Raw genomic sequence first — 23,072 nt, 5'->3', positions numbered from 1 at the left:
CCAGGCTCTGAGCTGGCAGTCAGCACAGAGCCCGACGCGGGGCTCGAACCCACGAACCGCGAGATCATGACCCAAGCGAAAGTCGGACGCTTAACCCACTAAGCCACCCAGGCGCCCCATGATTATTGTTTTAAAGTAGGCTCCACACCCAATGTGGGGTCAGACCTCATGACCCTGAGATCAGAATTCGGATGCTCTTATCGACTAAGCCAGCCAGGCACCTCTCTTTTGTACATTATCTCTCTTTTTTTTTTTTTTTGGGTCATCATTAGTTGTAAATTGCTTCCTTTATCTGAATAGTTTTGCATTTAATTAATTAATTAATTTAGAGGGCTCAAGTGACCGAGGGGCCTCGAGGAGAGAATCCCAGGAAGGGCAGAGGGAGAGAGAGAGAGAGAAGCAGCGTTCAGATTTTTACCCGAATCGGGGCTCCAGCTCAACCAAAGTGGGTCTCGAGCTAACTCGATGTGGGACTTGAACTCATGAACCATGAGATCGTGACCTGAGCCAAAGTCAGATGCTTAAGGGCTGAGCCACCCAGGCGCCCCCTTGTATATGATCTTAAACAGTCTTTTATTAAGTTTCCCTGCTGAAATGTCCCGAGACTATAAAAAATGCTGCAAAACAGTACAAAGAATTCCTCCACCCCTTCCGCCTGGCCCCCAAATGTCAACATCTTACATTAGCCAAACCAGGAAATTCTTACATTCCTCCGACGCCCTTCTGCTCCAGGAACCTGTCCTTTGTCTGGTAGTGTCCTAACACCCTTGGGGAGTCCAGGCCAGTTACTGTGTGCGATTCGCCTCTATTTGAGTTTGTCTCCGGCTCCCTTTCCATGGAATGTCGGCTCGGCAGTTTTGGCGGCTGGTTTTGCCTTCCGCTGTCGTCGTATCTGTGTTCTCTTCCGCCGCAAGGAAGTTTCACGTGTCCGAGTCGTCACATTCATGTCTTTTCCTGTAGTGTGATCTTATGTATGTTACGTGTGTAAAAGGCTCTGCTTATTGGGTCCCATCTCATCCTCTGAAGCCCATGAAGAAATTCTGTAGTTTTGTCCGATTTTAATGTTTTGCCTTTCACTCCGTTTTAAATCCGTTGAGGGATGTAGTTTTTATTTTCCGCACAGGGCTTGCTGGCGTTATTGGCCTTGACCTTCCCCCGTGAACTGTGTGTTCTCTGTAACCACTCTCCCGCTAGGTCGTTCGTCCCCTGCGTGCCGGTCTGCTGGAACTCTCCAGATTTGGCGTCTTAACGGTTGGACAAATATTCCGGCAGGTTTTCCAACTTGCTTTTTCCAGGGACCTCCCCAATTTTTGCCCAGGCCCTGACTTACACTCCCGTTTTTAAGTGGGTGCCGGCGCCCTGCGCTACTCGGCGTGGCACCGTGAACTCTGGGTAAACCCCTGGGGACTCGGAGGGTCCCGGCTGCGGCCCTGGAGGGGCCACAGCCTCTCCCGGTCGCTGACCCCTGCCACGTCTCCTCACACCAGGCTCACCCCCGGCCTTTATGACCTGGGCCGCACGGTCCTCTGCCTCGACTTCATGGTCTTCACGCTGCGGCTGCTGCACATCTTCACGGTCAACAAACAGCTGGGGCCCAAGATTGTCATCGTGAACAAGATGGTGAGGGGGCGGGGCCGGGGCGGGCCCAGAGGGAAGGGGCGGGGCCGGGAGGCTGGGAACACGTGCGCAGAGCAGTGAGGAGGTGGAGCTTCGGTAGGGGCGGGGCCAGGCTTGGTCTCATTTTCCTCCCCCTCCCCACCCTCCCCCAGTAGATGAAGGATGTGTTCTTCTTCCTCTTCTTCCTCGGTGTGTGGCTGGTTGCCTACGGGGTGGCCACGGAGGGGCTCCTTCGGCCCCGCGATCGGGACCTCCCGAATATCCTGCGCCGAGTCTTCTACCGGCCGTACCTGCAGATCTTTGGGCAGATCCCCCAGGAGGACATGGATGGTAGGGAGGGATGACACCCTCCCTCGGGGCCCTTCTCCCAGTCCTCCTGTCTCTGGGTCTCTATACCCCTCTCTTTAAGTCTCTGCCTCTCTCTCACTAGGTCTCTGAGTAGCCCGTACTCCCACCTCATCTCTATGGGACTCTGTCCACCTGTCTCTCGGTATCTCTGTTCCCTGCCTCTGGCTCCCTGACCCTTCCCCTGTCCGTTTAGGTTTCTGACCCCCTCTCCTTCTGGGATTGTGTCTCCCTTTCTCTGGGTCTCTGCTCCCCCGCGTCCCTCTGAATTTCTGTTTTCCTTAGGTCTCTGTCTCCCTGGCCCCATCTCTGGGTGTCTCCCTTTACAGTGGCCCTCATGGAGCATGTCAACTGCTCTTCAGAGCAGGGCTTCTGGGCCCGGCCGTCGGGGACCCAGGCAGGCTCCTGCGTCTCGCTTTATGCCAACTGGCTGGTGATCCTCCTCCTCATCATCTTCCTGCTCGTGGCCAACATCCTGCTGCTGAATTTGCTCATCGCCATGTTCAGGTGAGGCCTGACCGCGCTCTGATCTGCCCCCCCCCCCCAGCCTGACCCTGACCCCAGCGTGACTCTCAATCCCAGCCTGACCCTGACCCCAGCGTGACCCTCAATCCCAGCCTGACCCTGACCCCAGCGTGATTTGTGATTACAGCCTAAGCAGTTCTGTCTTTAGTCCCTGAATTCTGACTCACACCTAATGCTGGCCCGGGGGCACCCAGTGACTCAGTCAGTTCGGTGTCTGGCTCTTGATTCTGGCTCAGGTCACGATCTCCCGGTTCATGAGTTGGAGCCCCACATCCGGCTCCATGCTGACAGCGAGGAGCCTGCTTGCCATTCTCTCTCTCTACCCTCTCTCTTTGACCCTCCCCCCACTCTCTCTCAAAATAAGGAAAATTTAAAAAACCAGAACAGTGAAATACCAGCTAACTAGGATGGCTATACAATTTTTTTAAGTTTGTTTATTTTGAGAGAGAGAGAGAGCACAAGCAGGGGAAGGAAGGAGAGAGAGAGGGGGTGGGAGGGAGGGAGAGGGAGAGAGAATCCCAGGCAGGCTCTGCGCTGTCAGCTGGGAACCATGAGATCATGACCTGATCGGAAACCTGGAAACCTGGAGTCGGATGCTGAGCCCACCCAACCCCCGGGGGCCTCACTCAGGTTTTGGTTTGCGTTTCCCTAGTGACCAGTGATGTTTAGCATATTTCCATGTGCTTAGTGTCTCTTTGCACCTCTTCTTTGGAGAAAAGTCTGTTCAGGTCTTTTGCCTGTTTATAAATTGGGTTATTTGTCTTTTCCTTGTTGAGTTACAGCAGCTTTTTATATATTCTGGATATAAGATCCCCTCGGGTGTGTGATTTGCAAAGATTTTCTCCCCTTCTGTTGGTTGTCTTTTCCTGTTGTTGACAATCCCCTTTGATGCACAAAAGTTTTAAATTTTATTAATCATACTATTGTTGCTGTCCTATCTAAGGACCCATCCCCAAATCCAAGGTCATAAAGATCTAATCCTGGGGGCGCCTGGGTATCTTAGTCGGTTAAGCGTTCGACTTTCGCTTAGGTCATGATCTCGCGGTTCGTGGGTTCGTGCCCCGCGTCGGGCTCTGCTGACTGCCAGCTCAGAGCCTGGAGCCTGTTTCAGTCTGTGACTCCCTCTCTCTCTGACCCTCCCCTGCTCACGCTGTCTCTCTCTCTCTCTCTCCTAGAGATAAAAAAATAAAAAATATTAAAAAAAAAAAGATCTAATCCTGTGTTTTATAGTCTTAGCTCTTCTATTCAGGTTGTTGGTCTGTTTGGACTTAGTTTTTGGATATGATAGAAGGTGTGGGTCCAACTTCGTTCTTTCTTCAGGCAGAAATCCAGTCCTTACAGGCCTGCGGTTAAGAGACTGTTTTTTTCCCCATTGAATGGACTTGTCACCTTTGTTAAAAATCATTTGACCGTTGGGTTGGTTTCCTGGGGCTTCACTAATAAAGTACCAAAAAGTAGGTGCCTGTAAATAACAGGAAAAATTTTTTTAATGTTTATTTTACTTTTTTTTTTGAGAGAGAATACGCACACAAGCAGGGGGAGGCAGAGAGAGAGAGGGAGTGAGAGAACCCCACGTGCGCTCCCACAGCACGGAGCCCGAGACGGGGCTCCGTCTCACAACTGTGAGGTCACGACCTGAGTCGAAGTCAAGAGTCGGACGCTTAACCAACTGAGCCCCCCAGGAGCCCCCAGAAAATTTTCTATCACAGTTCTGGAAGCTGTAAGTCCAAAATCAAGGCATGGACAGGGCTGGTTCCTTCGGAGGGCTGTGAGGAGAGTCTGCTCCCTGCCTCCCTCCTACCGTCTGGGGGGAGCTGGCTTGTAGCTTGTCATCTCGGCCTTCATCTTCGTGTGCTCTTCTCCCTGTGTGGATGTCTGCGTCCAAATGTCCCCTTTTCATAAAGGACACGAGCCATGTTAGATTAGGGACCAACCCTAACGACCTCATTTTAACTTGATCACCTTTGTAAAGAACCTACTTTCAGGGGCGCCTGGGTGGCTCAGTCGGTTAGGCGTCCGACTTCGGCTAAGAGTCATGATATCATGGTTTGTGGGTTTGAGCCCCACGTCGGGCTCTGTGCTGACAGCTAGCTCAGAGCCTGGAGCCTGCTTCGGATTCTGTGTCTCCCTCTCTCTCTGATCCTCCCCTGCTCACGCTGTCTCTCTCTCTCTCAGAAATAAATAAAACATTTAAAAAAATTAAAAAAAAAAAAGAACCTACTTTTAGATAAAGTCACATTCTTTTTTTTTTTAATGTTTTTTATTTATTTCTAGGAGAGAGAGAGAGAGAGAGAGAGACAGACAGACAGACAGACAGCGTGAGCAGGGGAGGGTCAGAGAGAGAGGGAGTCACAGACCGAAACAGGCTCCTGGCTCCGAGGCGGCAGTCAGCACAGAGCCCGACGCGGGGCTCGAACTCACGAACTGCGAGATCATGACCTAAGCCAAAGTCGGACGCTTAACCGACTAAGCCACCCAGGCGCCCCGATAAAATCACATTCTGAGGTACAAGAGATTAGGATTTCAACATATGTCTTTGGTGGGGGGGAGGGGACACAATTCAACTCATAATGCTCCTGGATGTATGGGTTTTTTTCTGGTCTCTCAGCTCTGTTCCATTGGCTGATATGTCTGTCTTCTGCCAGGACAACTACAGTGTTTCAGTTTTGTAAGAAATATTGAAATTAGGAAGTGTGAGCCCTCCAACTTTGTTCTTTTTCTTTCTTTAAAAAAAATTTTTTTTTAAATGTTTTATTTATTTTGAGAGACAGACAGACAGTGAGTGGGGGAGGGACAGAGAGAGAGGGAGACACGGAATCTGAAGCAGGTTCAAGGCTGTGAGCTGTCAGCACAGAGCCCAACATGGGGCCTGAACTCATGAACCATGAGATCATGACCTGAACTGAAGTCAGATGATTAACCGACTGAGCCACCCAGGTGCCCCGACTTTGTTCTTTTTCATGATTGTTTTGGCTAATTTTAGGTAATTTGTGTGTTTCTAGGAATTTATCCCATCTGTCTCATTTAAGTTATTTAATTTATTGGCATACAATTGTGACAGTGTTCTCTTATAATCTTTTTTATAAGATTATAAGGGTCTCTTGCGATTCCATATTCATTTGGGGATCGGCTTTTACTTTTCCTGCAGAAAAGGCGTTGGAATTTTGCTAAGAATTGTGTTGAATCTGTAGATTGCTTTGGATAGTATTGTGACGTTAACAATATTAAATTTCTGTCTTCACGGACACCGGTTGTCTTTCCATTTATTTAGGTGTTCTTTTCAATATCTTTCAGTATGGTTTTGTAATTCTCAGTGTAAAAAGTCTTTCGCTTTGGTTACACATAGTCCTAGGTGTTTTATTCTTTTAGATTCTATTGTAAGTGGAATTGCTTTCTAAATTTCCTTCTTGGATTGTTCATTGCAGTTGTATAGAAACACAGTAGTTTTTGGTTGGTGATCTTGTGCCCTGCAACTTTGCCGAATTTGTTTATTATTGTGATTCTCTGAGATTTTTTAGAAAACATTTTATTTATTTTTGAGAGAGGGCAATGGGGGAGGGGCAGAGAGCGGGAGACAGTTGATTTGAAGCAGGCTTGGTGCTGACTGCACAGAGCCCGACGTGGGGCTTGAACTCCCGAACCGTGAGATCAGGACCTGAGCCAAAGTCTGATGCCCAAGCCACCGAGCCACCCAGGTGCCCCTCTGAGAGTTTTTCTATAGAGGATCATGTCATCTGTGAATAGAAATAGTTTTACTTCATTTCCAATTCGGATGCGTTTTATTTCTCTTTCTTGTCTAATCTCTCTGGCCAGCACTGTCAGTACAACGGTGAGTAGCAGCGGTGACAGTGGGCGTCCTTGTCGCTTTCCTTATTTTAGCAGGAAGTTTTCAGTCGTTCTTTACTGCATATTACGCAGGCTTTAGGTTTTTCATAATTATCCTTTACCATGTTGAGGAATTTTCCTTTCAATCCCGTTCTAAGTCAAAAGAAAAAACATTTTTTTTTAATCACGAAAGAGTGTTGGATTTTGTCAAATGCCTGTTCTGTGTCTCCATGTCACATGAGATGATCCTGTGGGATAACATGTGCTTTTTTTCTTTGTTCTATGAAGGTGGTGTGTTGTATTGATTTTTGTATGTTGAACCACCTTTGCATTCCTGGGATAAATCACGTAGTCATGGGGTGAAATTCTTTTAATATTCTTTTCTTAAAAAATATGATATTTACACGTATATTCATAACAAATATGAGTTTTGTTTTCTTCTGATCTCTTTATCTGGGTTGGCGACCCTGCTTACCTCACAGAAGGAGTCAGGAACTGTTCTTTCTCTTCAATTTTTTTTGGAGAATTTAAGAATTGGTGTTCTTTTTTTTTTTTAATTTTTTTAATGTTCGGTAAAATTCACCAGCGAAAACATCTGGGCCTGGGCTTGTTGTTGTCATTGTTGTTGGGACAGTTTTTGGTGAGTGATTCAATCTCTTTACTTGTTATAGGTCTTTTGAGGTTTTCTATTTCTTCTTGAGTCATTTTAGTTAATTTGTGTGTTTCTAGGAATTTATCCCATCTGTTTCATTTAAGTCATTTAATTTGTTGGCATACAATTGTGACAGTGCTCTCTTATAATCTTTTTTATTTCCATAAGGTTGGTAGTAATGGCCTCATTTTCATTCTGATAATAGCTATTTGTGTTGGGTTGACTTTTTTTTTTTTGAAGGGGCTGAGAGAATTGCAAGCAGGCTCCACGTTCAGCAGGGAGCCTCACACAGGGGTTGATCTCACGACCATGTGCCAACATCAAGAGTTGGACTCCTAAGTCATGACACCACGCCAGGTTGACCGCTGACATCTGACCTTGGCCCTCCTTACCCAGCTTCTCAGTGCATCCTGTAATACATCTGACTTCACTGATTCTGACATCTGCCTGATGCCTTGGACTTCAAACATACTGTCTAATATCTAACTTTGATCTCTTGCCTGCTTTGACCTCTGGTGACCCTTGATCTCTGGTCCCCATAGCTACACCTTCGGCAAAGTACAGGGAAACAGCGACCTCTATTGGAAGGCGCAGCGCTACAGCCTCATCCGGGAATATCACTCTCGGCCTGCGCTAGCCCCGCCCCTCATCGTTATCTCGCACGTGCTCCTCCTCATCCGGCGACTACGCAGGCGCAGGGCCAGCACGCCGCCCTCCCCGATCTTCGAACATTTTCGTGAGAGCGGGATTTGGTGAAAAACCCAGGGGACGGGGCCTGGAGAGAAGGAAGAGCACGGACGGGCCGGGGGAGGATGCCCGGGGGCACTGGTGCGGCGAGTGTGGAACATTAGGGGTGTGGCAGTAACTGGACGGGGACGTGGTCTGGGAGGGCTCCCTCCCTACACTTGGGGTAGGGAGGCGAGGTCGAGGAGGGGGCAGGCCCTTCGACTCCATCCTTACTCCGCCCCTCAGGGGTCCGCCTCTCGAAGGAAGCGGAGCGGAAGCTGTTGACATGGGAGTCGGTACAGAAGGAGAATTTCCTGCTGGCACGCGCGCGGGACAAGCGGGAGAGCGACTCCGAGCGTCTGAAGCGCACGTCGCAAAAGTGAGGGCGGAGCGAGGGGCCGTGCTGGGGCTTCCGGCCTCCGGGGCGGATCCGGTGGCTTGGGTTGAGTGGAGCCCTGGGCTGCGCTGGAGAAGAGCGATGCTCCAGGTGGAGCCTGAGAGGGCCAGGGTCCTGGAACATTGGGGTGGAAGGGCGGGGCCTCCGGGGCGGGGCCTCCGGGGCGGGGCCTCCGGGGGCGGGGCCTCCGGGGGCGGGGCCTCCGGGGGCTGCTGCACTAGGTTGTCTCCGGTTGCAGAGTGGACACGGTGTTGAAGCAGTTGAGACAGATCCGGGAGTACGAGCAGCGTCTGAAAGGGTTGGAACGGGAGGTGAGGACTTCCGGGCCGGGCGTGGGGAGTGTGGTCGGGCGTGGGGTTTCGGCCTCGTGCCCTATGTCCCTCCTGCGCCCCAGGTGGAGCACTGTAGCCGTGTCCTGGGCTGGGTGGCCGACGCCCTGAGCCGCTCAGCGTTGCTGCCCCCAGGGGGCTCACCGCCTCCGGCCCCGCCTGGGCCCAAAGGTCAGTGTTGTAGGGGCCACCTGTGTCTGTCCCCAGCCTCTGCCACCACCGCCCTGCTTTCTGGGGCCTGTGTTCTTCGGTGTCAGAGCGTTTCTCTCTCTTTTGCCGCCCTTCCGTTGACCCGGGTCACTCTCTCGGTCTCCTTTGGGCCTTTCATCCTTCTTGCTCCTTTTCGCCAGGCTTCCCTGCTTTCCTGCCCTCCCCATTCCCACCGTCTGTTCTCTTCTCTCCCCCCCCCCCCCCCCCCCCCCCCCCCCCCCCAGACTGACCCCTGCGGGTAGACTTCAAGGAGCAGCCTCCATAGGGCGTTTTTGCGCCCAGAGCCAGTCCTAGGTGCTCTTTGGCCCTCGCGCCTCCTGGCCTTGCCCCGGAGCTGGGCCCCAGCCCACGAAGGACCATCTGGGCGGCTGTCAGGACCACCTCAGGGCGTGTCACCTGTGCGAACCACGGCAGGCCTGGCTCCTCCCAGAACCAGCCCCGGTCTGGAAGGCTCAGCCTCTGGAACCCAGGCATTGCCCTTCTGAAGGCCCTGGCGCAGCCTGCTGGGCAGGAGGAGGCTGCGGGGCCCATGGGGTGTGGGGACCACACATCCCACGTGTAGCTCCCCACACTGGGGACATAAAGCCATTCGTGAGGAGTAGAGTCTGCTGCTTGATTCTTGGGGAGATGATGGGGGTGTGCCATTTGCTGCGCTGGGGCTGGGTTTGGGGTCAGTGATTAGTTTGTTGCTGTATTGTAGATCATCTCGGGTCTGTCCCCCATCCCGGGCCCACTCTTGCCATCTGACTCAGGCCCAGCACCTCTTTTTTTCTTAAATGTTTATTTTTGAGAGAGTGCAAGCGGGGGAGGGGCAGAGAGAGAGGGAGACAGAGGATCTGAAGCGGGCTCTGCGCGGACAACAGAGAGTCCAGTGTGGGGGCTCAAACTCAGAAACTGCGAGGTCATGACCTGAGCCGAAGTCGGACACTGAACCGACTGAGCCCCGCCCCAGGGGCCCCCAGACCCAGCACCTCTAGTCTGCACTATTTTGACAGTTCTCACTTCGGTGGGACAAAAAACCCCAACCACCTGCACCCCTTTAGTTTCTACTTTTTGGTGGAAAAAGAACTTAGTGATAATAAGCAGATTATTTCCCGGAGAGGGTGGGTGGGCGCTGCGTACATCTGCTTTGGCAAGAGGGGAACAGATGATGCAGATTTGAGAAGCTCACTGCAGAAACGTCTTTAAAGAGTCTAATTAGCGGGAAATTGCAGGCCACGCACACACGGAATTGAGGCAAATATGCGTCATTATACACGCAGTTTAACTAAACAACCCATAACGACCTAAACTGGTAATGACAAGACTGAACTGATGGCAGTTATTAGTTAAATAGCAAAAAAACCACCAACAACCATCGCACCCAAAAATCGAAACCAAAACATCCTTCCTCCAAATTGGAGGAATTCCAACTATCTGCCAACTTTGGGTGCAGAATAGCTTTGAAATATTGCCAAGTGTTGTGTGGCAACCAGATTTCTCTGGAAGATGCTGAATAATTCTCGCTAGCCCACGTAGTGACAATAATATAAATGACAATAATGGCAATATTAATACCATACTGTTTGAAATTTTAAAAAATTATAACATTTATTTATTATTGAGACAGAGGGGGAGACAGAATCTGAAGCAGGCTCCAGGCTCAGCTGTCAGCACAGAGCCTGATGAGGGGCTCAGACTCACAGATCACAAGATCATGACCTGAGCTCATTAACTGACTGAGCCACGCAGGTGCCCCAATTTTTTAAAATTGCTAATTGCTTATTGCTAGTCTGCGGAAATACTGCTGATTTCTTTTGTTTATTGATGTATTATATGACTTTGCCAAACGCTAGTATACTTTTCAGAGATTCTTTGGGATTTTTTTCCCTCTTTTTTTAATTTGTAAAAAAAAATTAAAAGTTTTTTAATGTCTGTTTTGCGGGGTAGGGGACAGGGAGACACAGAAAAGGAAGCAGGCTCCAGGCTCGGAGTTATCATCAGCACAGAGCCTGATGTGGGACTTGAACCCACAAATCTGGAGATCATGACCTGAGCCGAAGTTGGATGCTTAACTGACTGAGCCACCCAGACGCCCCGCCCCCCCAATTTTTTTTTTTATTAAGAGAGTGACTGCGAGCAGGGGAGGGGCAGAGAATCTTTTTTTCCAGTTCATTTTTATCTAGTTCCAGAAGTGTTCATCACTCCAAACAGGAACCTTGTAGCCATGGAGAACTCCCTGCTCTTCTCCCCGGCCCCTGGCAACCACCATACTGCTATCCCTTGCTAAAGATTTGCCTATTCTGGATGTTTCATACGAATTGAATTAGAACATATGAGGTCCTTTGTGTTTGACTTCTTTCACTTAGCACAACGTTTTCAAGCTTCATCAGTGTTGTATCAGAATTTTATGCCTTCCTGTGGCTGAATAACCTCCCCCGTTGTGGATATATCACTTTTATCCATCCGTCCGTTGATGGTTATGTAGATGGTTTCTACTTTTTGGTGATTGTGAATAATGCTGCTATGAACGTTCATGTACAAGGGTTTTTTGTTTTTTTGTGTGTGTGTTTTCTTTGTTTTGAACAGTGTTTTCACTTCTTTTGGGGATTATGCCTAGAGTAGAATTGCTGTTTCTATGTTTAACTTTTTGAGGAACTGCCAAGCGGATCTTCCCGGTGGCTGCAACGTTTCACATTTCCATCAGCAATGCCCAAGGTTCTAATTTCTACAGATTCACACTGACGCTTGTGACTTTCCATTTTCTTTGGTTATGGATATTCTGGTGGGCGCGCCGTGGTATCTCATCGTGGGTTTAGGTTTCCCCGATGCTTAATGACGTTTAGCTGCTTCCCGTGCGCTTGTCGGCCACGTGTCCGTCTTTGGAAGGAATCAGGTGTTCCTACTGAGCTCCCCACTTTCGCAGCATTGACTGCCACCCGATCACAATTAACGAGGGATAGGTGGGCTTTGAATGAAGCCAAAAATGAAGGCCCGGCGACCCAAGCCGTCAGACATCTGAGGACTACCTGGGCTCAGACAGACATTTGGTGGTTTAGCAAAGACCAGTGGTTGATCCTAAAGCCTCCAACAAGGATCCCAGCCTTTTATGGCTCTTGTGTAGCCCACAGGTGGAGATTTTGCTGAAGCTCCTTTGGTCCGTGTTCTCCAAGTTGAAAAATGCACCTGAATTCAACTGATGAGGCCCACAGCGTGGGGGTGGGGAAAGTAAATTGAAGGGACTGTGTTGGGGCGGGGCCCTTGGGCCAATTCCGCGTGCTGTCGTGGCTTCTCCTAGTACCCGTAGGATTGGTATTGGTGCTTCCCGTGTCCGATCTGTGAAAGCCTGTTAGGGGTTCTCCCGTCCAGAGGCCAGAGCGCGCGCGGTCTCCAGGGCGGGCGGCGGCGACCACAGGAATCCCGAGAGGAGGTCGGGGGATCGCGGTTTTGCTGACCTCGCGCCTGCCGCGGCACCCGGAGGCCAGTTCCCGGTACAACAGCGCCACCTGCTGACGCAACCACCAAAAACACACTCTTAGGAAAAGGCAGCAATTCCCACTTCGCTATGAAACGCTCCTTGAAAGACGAGGCCCCGCCCCTGGAGGCCTCGTGACTCCCTACCCCTACGTCTGCATTTTGGGGATAAGTCCACTGGTGGTACCCACTGGGGTGCGCAGCCACCCAACCCCAAAGCCAGCCCCGGAAGACATTGAAATTTACAGTTGAGGTATCGGATGGGTCTTTCTCTTGTTCCCACCGTCCACAAGCATCTGGTATTATTGGAACGATTTCCTCAAAAATCAGTTCAGAATATATTTCTGACTGTCTCCCTCGCGTCCCCCTGGCCCACACACCTTAGGCAGGCGGCTTGGTCATTGAATGTGGCCGTTTCCAGAGAGGCTTCATCTCTTCCAGGCTGTCTCCTGGATAATGGCTGAGGCCGAAGGGGTGGGGGAGTTATACTTAGTTTGAAAATTAAGGATTCTGGTTCCTGACCGTTCTTGGGTCACCTTCTGCTGGACAGCCTGCTGGCTCCACCATCTGGGTGGCAGCCTACCCCAGCGCGGGGCCAACCAGGGAGGTCAAACTAAATTTCGGTGTAGCCACTGGCATTTTCTTGTTGGCCTGGCATGGCCCTAGATCAGGGGCTGGCAAACAGCGGGTGTTAATATCTGGCCCTTGTGCTAAGGCTGATTTTTTTAAACCTTTTTCAAAGATTTATAAAAAAACAATATACAATAGAGACCATATGTCCTACAAAGCCAAAAATATTTATTATCCAGCCCTTGGAAACGTTTGCTGACTCCTGTCTAAGCTGCAGCTACTTGCTGATGCTACGCATGTGGCTTAACTTGGCCAATGTAAGGTCATCCAAATCCAGGTTACCCACAAACCCCCTCACCCACGCCGCAAGCCCTTTGCAGAGGGGCCGGAGGCTTCCACTCCACACTCACCGAGATCACCAACCGCCCCCCACACAGAGGTCCCCTCAAATGTCGTCTTCCCCTCCAAGCTTGTGAAGCACCTCAGATTGGGAAGTGTAGGTCACGAAGTGGTTACCCTGGCATGGAAATGAGAGAGAAAAGGGTCCCAGACTAGGAACGGGGAGACCTCCATTCTGTTTCCACCTCGGTCACTGACTGGTTACTTGATCTCAGGGCAGCTCTTTCTCTCCTCTGGGCCTCCTGCAGGGTCCGCTCCGCGGAAGGAGAGGCGCGTGGAGCAGCCCAGCAAAGGGCCCGCCTGCTGCCTTGTCTAAGTGCTAACAGGCCTGGGGGCTTCCTACGGCACCCGGGACCGCGTCCTCCGTGCTGGGACTTCTCACCCCCCAACCTCGCACAAAAAAACACCTTATTGCTAGAGCCCTACGTGGTTTAAGACGCATCATCTACACTGGCTTTTATCTTACCCCACCCGACTCTTGGCGTACCTGGGCGGTGGTGGCCGGTCCTGGCTCAGAGAGGGGAAGAGACTGGGAGAGGGTGAGAGTGGGGAGGGGGACCAGGCCCTCTCCACCCAGCTCATTTCCTGAGCCAAGGCACCCCAGACCCAGGGTCGCTAGAGAGCAAGGGAGGAGGCAGGAAGGCAGGACGTGTGAGTCTCGGACTCCAGGAAGGGCCTGTGAGCTTCTGCCCCTGCTCTTCCCAGGGCTCTCCAAATGGGGGTGTAGCAGCCATTACACTGGGCGTGGAGGGAAAAATTAGAACTTCCTCAACTGAAATAAGCAAAACAAATGAAGCTTTGCCGATATTAAAAATGACAGTAGGTCACAAGTAGACTTTCTACATATGTTGGGAATGTTTTTTCAAAAAGTTGTCACGGATAGGGGAGTGTGAGAATGCTTAGCACCCTTTGAGGTAAGTAGAAAGTGTGAAGGGGCAGGCAGGCACTTGGGAGGTGACTGGGAACCAGAGATGGTGGTGGTGGGACCTTGATGCCCAAGGTCATGACCTCTGGGGATGGGGAGTTGCCCGGGAAGTCCCTAAGAGGTGTGGCTTCTAGAAGCTGCCTTCACTCCATCTGACATTTGAGGTGGTAGGGTGGTGTCACCTACCCCCACAGACAAACCTATTAAGCTCTAAGTTCCTGGGTCCTGAGCCCACAGAATCCAGGTGACCTCCCTCCCAGTGCCTGAGTGGGTGGGTGAGTGACAGAGGGGCCCCGCCTGCCCGGTGCTGCTCTAGGCATCTTGCCCTCTTGGTAGATGATGATCTAGTGAGATGACAGTTGTGAGACACTTAGTATGGTCACCCACTACCAGGTTAGGTTTAGGGGTTGACGCACTTTCCAGACTGAGTGATGGTGATTGCTGCAAAGTTCCCCCAATGGTTTGGCTCAACTCCAGAACAAGGAGGGGTCTAGAAACTCCGTATCCGTGTCCCCAAGGGAGCGGGAGACTGGAGTCACCAGATCGGACACAGTCCACCAGAGGGTGGGCCGTGTGTGTGGAGGGCGACGCTGACGGAAAGAACACCGCGCCCACCCCCGTGCGCAGGGTCTCCTCGGATCCATTTATTGACGCAGCGTCGGCCCCCCAGCCCCGTTCCGAGAGGGCAGCCCCGGAGGGACTGGCTGCCGCAGTGTTCCGGTTTGGCGGCGGAGTTTGGGGTTTGCAGAGAACACGGTGTGTGACCATGAGAAGAGGGAAGGCCGGGTCCCAGTGCCACGACGCCCGTCTCCATCATGGCCACGAGATGCTCCCTCCCCGCGGGGGGAGAGGAGGCCCTGGGCGCAGCGCTGTGACTGGCTGAGTTGTTTCGTCTTCTGAATTCTCCAGTCCCAGCGCTGAGCGTCCCACTTAGTGGAATCCGTGTTATTCCAGGAGGGGAAGGCGCCCCCGGGTTGTCCGTTTCCTCCCAAGGCCGACTGAGTGATGTCAGGGGCAGAGCTTCCGTAGGCCCCTCTCCCTCCTTCCCGGCAGGACCATTATTTCTGTAGCAAGATGGACGCTACTGCCGGATTTGGAAAACTGGGCGGCGTCCCCAGTCACTGAGCAGCTTTCTGCTTTTCTGCCCGGGTCTCCCTGCTCTTGTCACCGTTGCCTGTGGTTACGGAGGCCGGGCTCAGCCGCCTGGAAGAGAGGATGCTGACGGGCGTCACGGACAGGGCTGAGGTCAGGGCTGTGAGGCCGGGCAGGCTGAACCAGGAGGAGTTCTGGCTGGTCCGACTCCAGGGCAGGCTGAACCTCCACCGCGGACTCAGGTTCAGCCTCCTCATCAGGGGCAGGTTGAACTTCCTGGAGGAGGAATCGCTCTCTCTCTCCGGGGCCCTCGCCAGCTGGCGTTTGGGGCACTGTAATGGGTTGGAGGGCACCAGCGGCACCTTTTTGGACTGTAGCTTTTCAAAGGGATCGGAAGCGATGTGGTCCTTGAGGTGCCACCAGTGGTGGAGCGGCTGCACTGGGATTGGCAGGAAGGTGAGGATGCCGAGGAAGGTGACCCAGTCCAGGGTTCTCTGCAGGTAGGGCTGCTTCACCTCCTGGCTCTGGAGGCGGAGAGAAGGGAGCGGGTGGGAGGAAGGCGGCGGGCGGGAGTGGGGTTCGGGCCCTGTGATGCTGGGGACTCCGTTTCCCCGGGGTCTGGGAAGCTGGCTAAGGGCCCCTGGGGACGGAGGGAGTCCGGATCGGGTCCCCCCCCCCCCCCCCCCGCTGTGGGATGGACAAAGGGAACAGAGACCTGGAGTGGGTCCCTGGCTGGGTGGGCCCTGGGGGCGTGGACATCACCTCCTGGCTCCATAGATCCAGGCCAGGGCCACATTCTGGAAGGCCACAATGACGACTAGGGTGAACGGGACCAGGCAGTCATCAAACAAGGACATCACGTAGCTGCCAGCGTGGCTGGTGAAGACGAGGCTGCCCAGAAAACCTCCCAGGCAGATGAACACTGTGACAAAGCAGGTTTGGCCACACTGAGGTCTGTGTGCAGGGCCGGGCTAGGGGTCGAAGTGAGCTCTAGAGAATGGGGTGGCCTGGTGAGAGGGGGCGTCAGGGCAGGGTTTTTGCTAGGCCGAGAGCCCACGGTACCTGAGAGCAGCTTGGGATACGTCCTGAAGAGGGAGAAGGAGGTCTGGAGGGGACAGACGATGCCTTCCAAGATGCTCATCAAGGTGCTCAGCCCCATGATGACCAGGCACAAGAAGAAGAGGATGGCCCAGAGAGAGGCCCCGGGGAACAGCGAGACGGCTTGGGAGAAAGCTGCGAACGCCAGGCCGGGGCCCTCCAAGAACTGTGGGGGAGAAGGGCTCTCAGGCAGTGGTGGGTCTGGATCGGGGCGGGGAAACGGTGCAGTGGTCGATTAGCAATGTCTGTCTCAGACAGAGGAAAGAGGCAGAGAGCGGTGGGCGGCGTGGCCGACGGCTGAGTGTCTGCCCTGCTTGCTTTCCTGAGCTGTGTGAGCTTTCACCTCCTGAGGCCTCTGTTTCCTCCTCTAACAAACTGGGCTCCTAGGGTTGAGGTGATTATTAAATTAAGTGACCACTTAGCGAAGACCCTGGTACTTAGGTTACGGCGGTGGAGACACGTGCCTTGGAAGATGCGTGGGTGGCCCAGGAGGCTCCTGGGAAATACACTTCCCAGTGTCCTGCGGGGCCTCTGGGAAGCACCCTCCCGCCCCCACAAACACACCTTCTCCTTCAGTGTCGTGATGCTGCAGGACGGGGAGAAGCGGATGACCTGGCCCTGCAGGTGCTGAGGGAGATTGCGGATCCAGTCCAGGTAGTCCAGGGCGGGCAGGAGGAGGATGTCTTCCGGGGGCTTGGCTTCCTGAGGCAGCACCCCAGTTTTTATCAGGCTCATCAGCTTCGAGACACTCCTGGATGGGAAAACCAGGGGAAAGGAAAGGAAAAGTGGTGAATGGGACGGCCCCTCTGCTGTCCGAGAGGAAGGTCAGTTGCCCAGTAGTTCAGCCGGGTAACAAGGACAAATGGACAGGGACTGGAAGTGAATCTTATGGACTTGAGGGGGGGGGGGTTGTGCTGGGGAAGCCCCCTAAAGGACAGGATACTCTAGATTTGTTGTAGCTAGGATTCCTCAGTGTTTTGGGTTGAAATGTGCCCCCCACTAAATTCATATGTTCAAGTCCTAAGCCCCACTACCTCAGAATGTGACCTTGTTTGGAAAAAGGGTTGTTACAGAGGTAATTAAAGATGAGGTAGGCCCTTCATCCAGTAGGACTGGTGTCCTAATAAATAGGGGAAATTTGGGGGCACCTGGGTGGCTCAGTTGCTTAAGTGTTGGACTTCGACTCAGGTCATGATCTCGTGGTTCATGAGTCAAGCCCGTCGGGCTCTGCGCTAACACCTCAGAGCCTGGAGCCTGCTTCAGATTCTGTCTCCCTCTCTCTCTACCCCTCTCCTGCTCATACTCTCTCTCTCAAATATAAACATTAAAAAAAATTAAAAATAAAAACTCCAACATTCATTTTCATTGGCAGATAGTATCCCATTCATTGAATGAATATACTAAGATATGTTAGCTATTCACCTCCTGGTAGACGTTTGGATTGCTTGCAGTTTGGGCCATTGTAAGTAAAGCCGAAAGCAACATTTGCTGCCCTGATTCTTTCTCCTCTCCTCCTGCAACTCCAGTTAAACATAGATTAGTCTTGGGATGTCTGGGTGGGTCAGTTGGTTAAGTGTCCAACTCTTGATTTCGGCTCAGGTCACTATCTCATGATTCGTGAGATCGAACCCTTCATCAGGCTCCATGCTGACAGCACAGAAACTGCTTGCGATTCTGTCTCCCTCTCTTTCTGCCCCTCCCCCGCTCGCTCTCTCTCTTTCAAAACAAATAAAAAATAAACTAAAAAACCCCCCATGTATATTAGTTCTATAGGTCACCAAGGCTCTTCTTCAGTTTTTTCATTCTTTTTTTTCCTCTCTGTGTTTTACTAATGTAGAACTTCTATTTATGTGTCTTCAAATTAACTGATCCTTTATTCTGCTGGATGTATACTAAATATATCCAGTGAAACTTGTTTTCATCTACTTTTTGAGTTCTACAATTTCCATGGGGTCCTGTTAGATTTTCCGTATCTTTCCTAAAATATCTCCCTTGCTTCCATTTTATTCATCTTCTCTATGCAATCCCTTGATATATTTATAATCGTTTTAAAGGTCTTGTCTGCTGATTCTAATGTCTTGATCTTTGGGTCTTTTATTTCTTGGCTCGGGATTCTATTTTCCTGGGTTTTGGAATGTCTCGAGAGTGTTTAGTTCCATGTGGGATGTTGTAGATAGAACAACAAAGGAGAAAGGCCCGTGATTTATATTGTGTAATCTTGGTAAATTTAAGACTTTTATTCCAACAGGCTAGAGTTAGGGGTATTTAGAGTTTTCTAAGCATTGAGGCGAGCTGGGGTGGGTGACAGTTTTCATTAGTTTTTTTTTTTCTGCCTTCAAATGGATTAAGGAGGGCTCACGTTGCCCTTGGGCCATGCCCCCAACATTCTGCACACTGCCCTCCTCTGCCCCCCCCCCCCCCGCCTCCCACTGTGCAGTGAGGACTAATCTTTGATGCTGTCATTATTTGGGTTGAAGTGGGCTGGATAGTGGCTGTAGATGTTTTTGGTTTGTCTTTGGATACAGCTTCAGTGGGGCCACAAATCCCGGCACCACGAGACTAGGCGGAGCACCTCTGCTTGCCCACCTTGTCTCCCTTGTGTCTTCTGCCTCTTCTCCAAAAACCATTCTTGGGAACAGAGAGGCAAACTGTTGGGTCGAGCAGTTTATTTCCTTGTTGGGGGCTCATTGCAGTTCCAACACCACTGGCAGCCCATGCTATTCTTAAACACTTGCATGGTTTCTCCTTATCAGTGCAGTCTCCCTGCAGGCCTGTGCCTCCAGCCACATGCAGCTGAGGCAGCCACTTACCCCGATATAAAGGCATTCATGGTTCTTTGCTCACATATGATGATCCCATTACTCTCCAGGCTTTAGTTCATGAGGGCTCCTATGTGTCCACTGCTCTTCAGGAACGTTATAGGAAAGTATTACTTTTATTTTATCCATTTTTTAAATTGCTGCTACCAAGGAAGCATGGACTTTTGCATCCTTCAACATCCTAACTGGAAGAAAATTCCCACCTTGGAGATTTTTTTTAAAGAAAAATTTTTAAAATTTTTTTACATTTATATCCAAGTTAATTAGCATATAGTGCAACAGTGATTTCAGGAATAGATTACTTAATGCCCCTCACACATTTAGCCCATCCCCCCTCCAGTAACCCTGTTTGTTCTCCATATTTAAGAATCTCTTATGTTTTTGACCCCCTCCCTGTTTTTATATTATTTTTGATTCCCTTATGTTCATCTCTTTTGTGTCTTCAAGTCCTCATATGAGTGAAGTCATATATTTGTCTTTCTCTAATTTTGCTTAGCATGTTACCCTCTAGTTCCATCCATGTAGCTGCAAATGGCAAGATTTCATTCTTTTTGATTGCCGAGTAATACTCCATTGTGTATATATGTATGTGTGTGTATATATATATACACAACATCATCTTTATTCTTCCATTGATAGACATTTGGGCTCTCTCCATACTTTGGCTACTGTGGATAGCGCCACTATAAACATTGGGGTGTGTGTGTCCCTTCGAAACAGCACACCTGTATCCCTTAGATAAATACCTAGTAGTGCAATTGCTGGGTCGTAGGGTAGTTCTATTTTTAATTTTTTGAGGAACCTCCATACTGTTTTCCAGAGTGGCTGCACCAGTTTGTATTCCCACCAGCAGTGCAGAAGAGATCTTTCTCTGCATCCTCGCCAACATCTGTTGTTGCCTGAGTTGTTAATATTAGTCATTCTGACAGGTGTGAGGTGGTATCTCAGTGCGGTTTTGATTTGTATTTCCCGGATGAGTGATGTTGAGCATTTTTCACATGTCAGTTGGCCATCTGGATGTCTCTTTGGAGAAGTGTCTATTCATGTCTTTTGCTCATTTCTTCACTGAATTATTTGTTTTTTGGGTGTTGAGTTTGGTAAGTTCTCTATAGATTTTGGAATACTTATCCTTTATCTGATATGCCGTTTGAAAATATCTTCCCCCATTCCATCTGTTGCCTTTCAGTTTTGCTGTTTCCTTCACTATGCAGAGGCTTTTTATTTTGATGAGTCATTTTTGTCTTTGTTTCCCTTGCCTCCAGAGAGATGTTGAGTAAGAAGTTGCTGCAGCTGAGGTCAAAGGGTTCTTGTCTGCTTTCTCCTTGAGGATTTGGATGGCTTCCTGTTTTACATTTAGGTCTTTCATCCATTTTGAGTTTATCTTTGTGTATGGTATAAGAAAGTGGTCCAGGTTCATTTTTCTGCATGTTACTGTCCAGTTTTCCCACCACCAGTTGCTGAAGAGTCTGTCTTTATTCCATTGAATATTCTTTTCTGCTTTGTCAAAGATGAGTTTGCCATAGGTTTGTGGGTCCATTTCTGGGTTCTCTACTCTGTTCCATTGATCTTTGTGTCAGTACCAAAAATGTCTTGATGATTACAGCTCTGTAATATGGCTTGAAGTCCAGGATTGTGATGCCTCCAGCTTTGGTCTTTTTCAAGATTGCTTTGGCTAATAGCCAAAGTCTTTTCTAGTTCCATACAAATTTTAGGATTATTTGTTCTAGCTCTGTGAAGAATGCTGGTGTTATTTTGATAGGGATTGTATTGAATATGTAGATTGCTTTGGGTAGTATTGTTATTTTAACAATATTTGTTTTTCTATCCAGGAGTATGGAATATTTTTCCATTTTTTTGTGTCTTCAATTTCTTTCATGGGCTTTCTACAGTTTTCAGTGTATAGATTTTTCACCTCTTTGGTTAGATTTATTCCTAGGTATTTTATGGTTTTTGGTTTTATAAAAATTTTTAAATGTTTGTTTATTTTTGAGAGAGAGACAGAGAGCAGGGGAGGGGCAGAGACACAGAATCCGAGGCAGGCTCCAGGCTCTGAGCTACCAGCACAGAGACTGATGTGGGGCTTGAACTCATGAACCGTGAGAGCATGATTTAAGCTGAAGTCAGATGCTTAACCTACTGAACCACCCAGGTACCCCCCACCTTGGGGATTTATTAAAAAAATCCCAGCAGCACCTGGGTGGCTCAGTCGGTTAAGCGTCCGACTTTGGCTCGGGTCCTGATCTCGTGCTTTGTGGGTTCGTGCCCTGCGTAGGGCTCTGTGTTGACAGCTAGCTCAGAGCCTGGAGCCTGTTTCAGATTCCGTGTCTCCCTTTCTCTCTGACCCTCCCCTGCTCATGCTCTCTCTCTCTCTCTCAAAAAGATAAAACATTAAAAAAAAAATCCCAATGCCTGAAGACCAAGTAAATCAGAATCTCTGGAACTGAGACTCAGGTTTAAGTGCTTTCTAAGGCTCCCCAAATAGTTTCAATATGCAGCCTAGGCCAATGACCTTTGATTGTGGCTCAGGATGCTGTACAACCTCCTCTGTGAGTTAAAGAATCGATTTTGAAGTCTTCTTTACACCAATTACAATTTATGGAAACCTTTGGAGAGTCCTGTCTCTGGACCTATTTTCTTATCTATAAAGTGGTGGATATTAGAATATTATCACTTGGGGGCACACACGTGGCTTAGTTGGTTGAGTGTCTGACTCTTGGTTTCAGCTCAGGTCATGATCTCACAATTTGCAGGATCAAGTCCTACTTTAGGCCCAGCGCTCACAGTGCAGACCCTGCTTGGGATTCTCTCTCCCTCTCTCTCTGTCCCTCCCTCCACCCTGTCTCAAAATAAATAAACATTAAAAAATATTTTTATCATCTTATCATTTGCCAGCTTTCTCTGAGAATGTGATATTATTATGACTATAATTACTATTGTTATTGTTGTTATTACTGGAGAGCCCTGAGCGTGAAGGCCCATGAATCTGCGCGACTGCTAAGGTAGAGGGACGGACCTCCTGTTGGACCTGCAAGGCTGTGATTACTCACTTCTCAACACAGGTGTGGCCGCTGGTGGTGGCCCAGAACCCCAGCATTATAAAGATGATGGAGGTGAGGAGCAGTGAGGTCACCAGGTTGACCAGGGCCACCAAGGAAGCCACCTGGATATAGTTGTTCCCTCTAGCCTTGGAGAAGTTGATGGTGGTGCCCATGCCCAGGCCTAAGGAATAGACCACATGGCCTCCTGCCTGACGCCACAGGTCCAGGGAGGCCCAGGAGGAGAGCTGTGGATGGGTTTGGGAGAGAGACATTTGGGGGTGGGTTCGAGGGTAGACCCGTTGGTGAGTTGGAAGAGGGGCAAGCTGGGCTGGGGAGCAGAGGGATGAGGGGCAGGCTGGGATAGGAAAGGTCTAAGGAGGAGAGTCAGAGAAGACCTGGTGAGTTGCGGGAGGGGGAGGTGTGGAGTCCCCAGCCTCACCTCTGTGGTCACCATACGTCTGAGGCTGGTAAGTGCGCCTTCCAAGAAGAGACTTCGGATGAGGAAGCAGAGGAGGAGGATGTAGGGGAGGAATACCGAGAAGGTCAGGATCTGGCCAGGTGGGTCAGGGCAGAAAGCAGGAGTCAGGAGAAGTGGGGACGGGGGCAGGCAGAGGCAAGCATTAGCAGGGAGTGCAGGTCAGCAGGCCCAGACAGGGACAAGCTGAGCCAGGTGAAGGTGGCCTGGGTGTGACAGAAGGAGCTGTCGGAGGATTATTCTTGGGAGACAACAGTGTTGTTTGGGGCGGGGAACAATCCACCAATAAGCTGCTCAGAGGGGAGAGGTGAGACAGCAAGTAGAGACGAAGGTTACATGGTAGGGCAGCTGGACGTTATAATCATCTGCCCGGGTTTATGGTCTTTGTGCGAGTTAACCGCACGGAACAACATCATAGGTGAAGATGGAGGAAAAGCAACTGAGGAGAGACTTTGGGAGAGGGTAACATGGTCAGTGGGAATTTTGAAGTATTTCTGGTTCTTTCTGCCCTGGGAGAGGAAGGCGGGCCCCCCTCCCTCCATGTGCCCCTACTGAACCTTTAGTAAAATCTGCTTTA

The 23,072-nt window shown here is 50.4% G+C and overlaps 1 protein-coding gene across 3 annotated transcripts in view; it reads left to right on the top strand.

Moving 5' to 3' along the window:
* TRPM4 (transient receptor potential cation channel subfamily M member 4) overlaps window positions 1-9,224 on the top strand; it is a 43,400-nt gene extending 34,176 nt beyond the window's left edge. For 2 of the 3 annotated variants that reach the window (XM_039248245.1, XM_039248256.1), the window contains 8 exons: window positions 1,488-1,620; window positions 1,773-1,947; window positions 2,292-2,469; window positions 7,507-7,700; window positions 7,937-8,069; window positions 8,326-8,398; window positions 8,482-8,587; window positions 8,851-9,224. In XM_039248245.1, coding sequence (XP_039104176.1) covers window positions 1,488-1,620; window positions 1,773-1,947; window positions 2,292-2,469; window positions 7,507-7,700; window positions 7,937-8,069; window positions 8,326-8,398; window positions 8,482-8,587; window positions 8,851-8,855 — 997 coding nt within the window. In that variant the 3' untranslated portion in view covers window positions 8,856-9,224. Of the gene's footprint in view, window positions 1-1,487; window positions 1,621-1,772; window positions 1,948-2,291; window positions 2,470-7,506; window positions 7,793-7,936; window positions 8,070-8,325; window positions 8,399-8,481; window positions 8,588-8,850 lie in introns of those variants that run through there. The other variant, XR_005531086.1, reaches the window with a different exon arrangement.
* The last annotated feature ends 13,848 nt before the right edge of the window (window positions 9,225-23,072 follow it).

The sequence above is a fragment of the Hyaena hyaena genome, unplaced genomic scaffold (assembly GCF_003009895.1).
Source record: "Hyaena hyaena isolate Hyena2069 unplaced genomic scaffold, ASM300989v1 scaffold_9, whole genome shotgun sequence".
Classification (NCBI taxonomy): Eukaryota; Metazoa; Chordata; class Mammalia; order Carnivora; family Hyaenidae; genus Hyaena; species Hyaena hyaena.
This window is presented reverse-complemented; position numbering and strand designations above follow the sequence as displayed.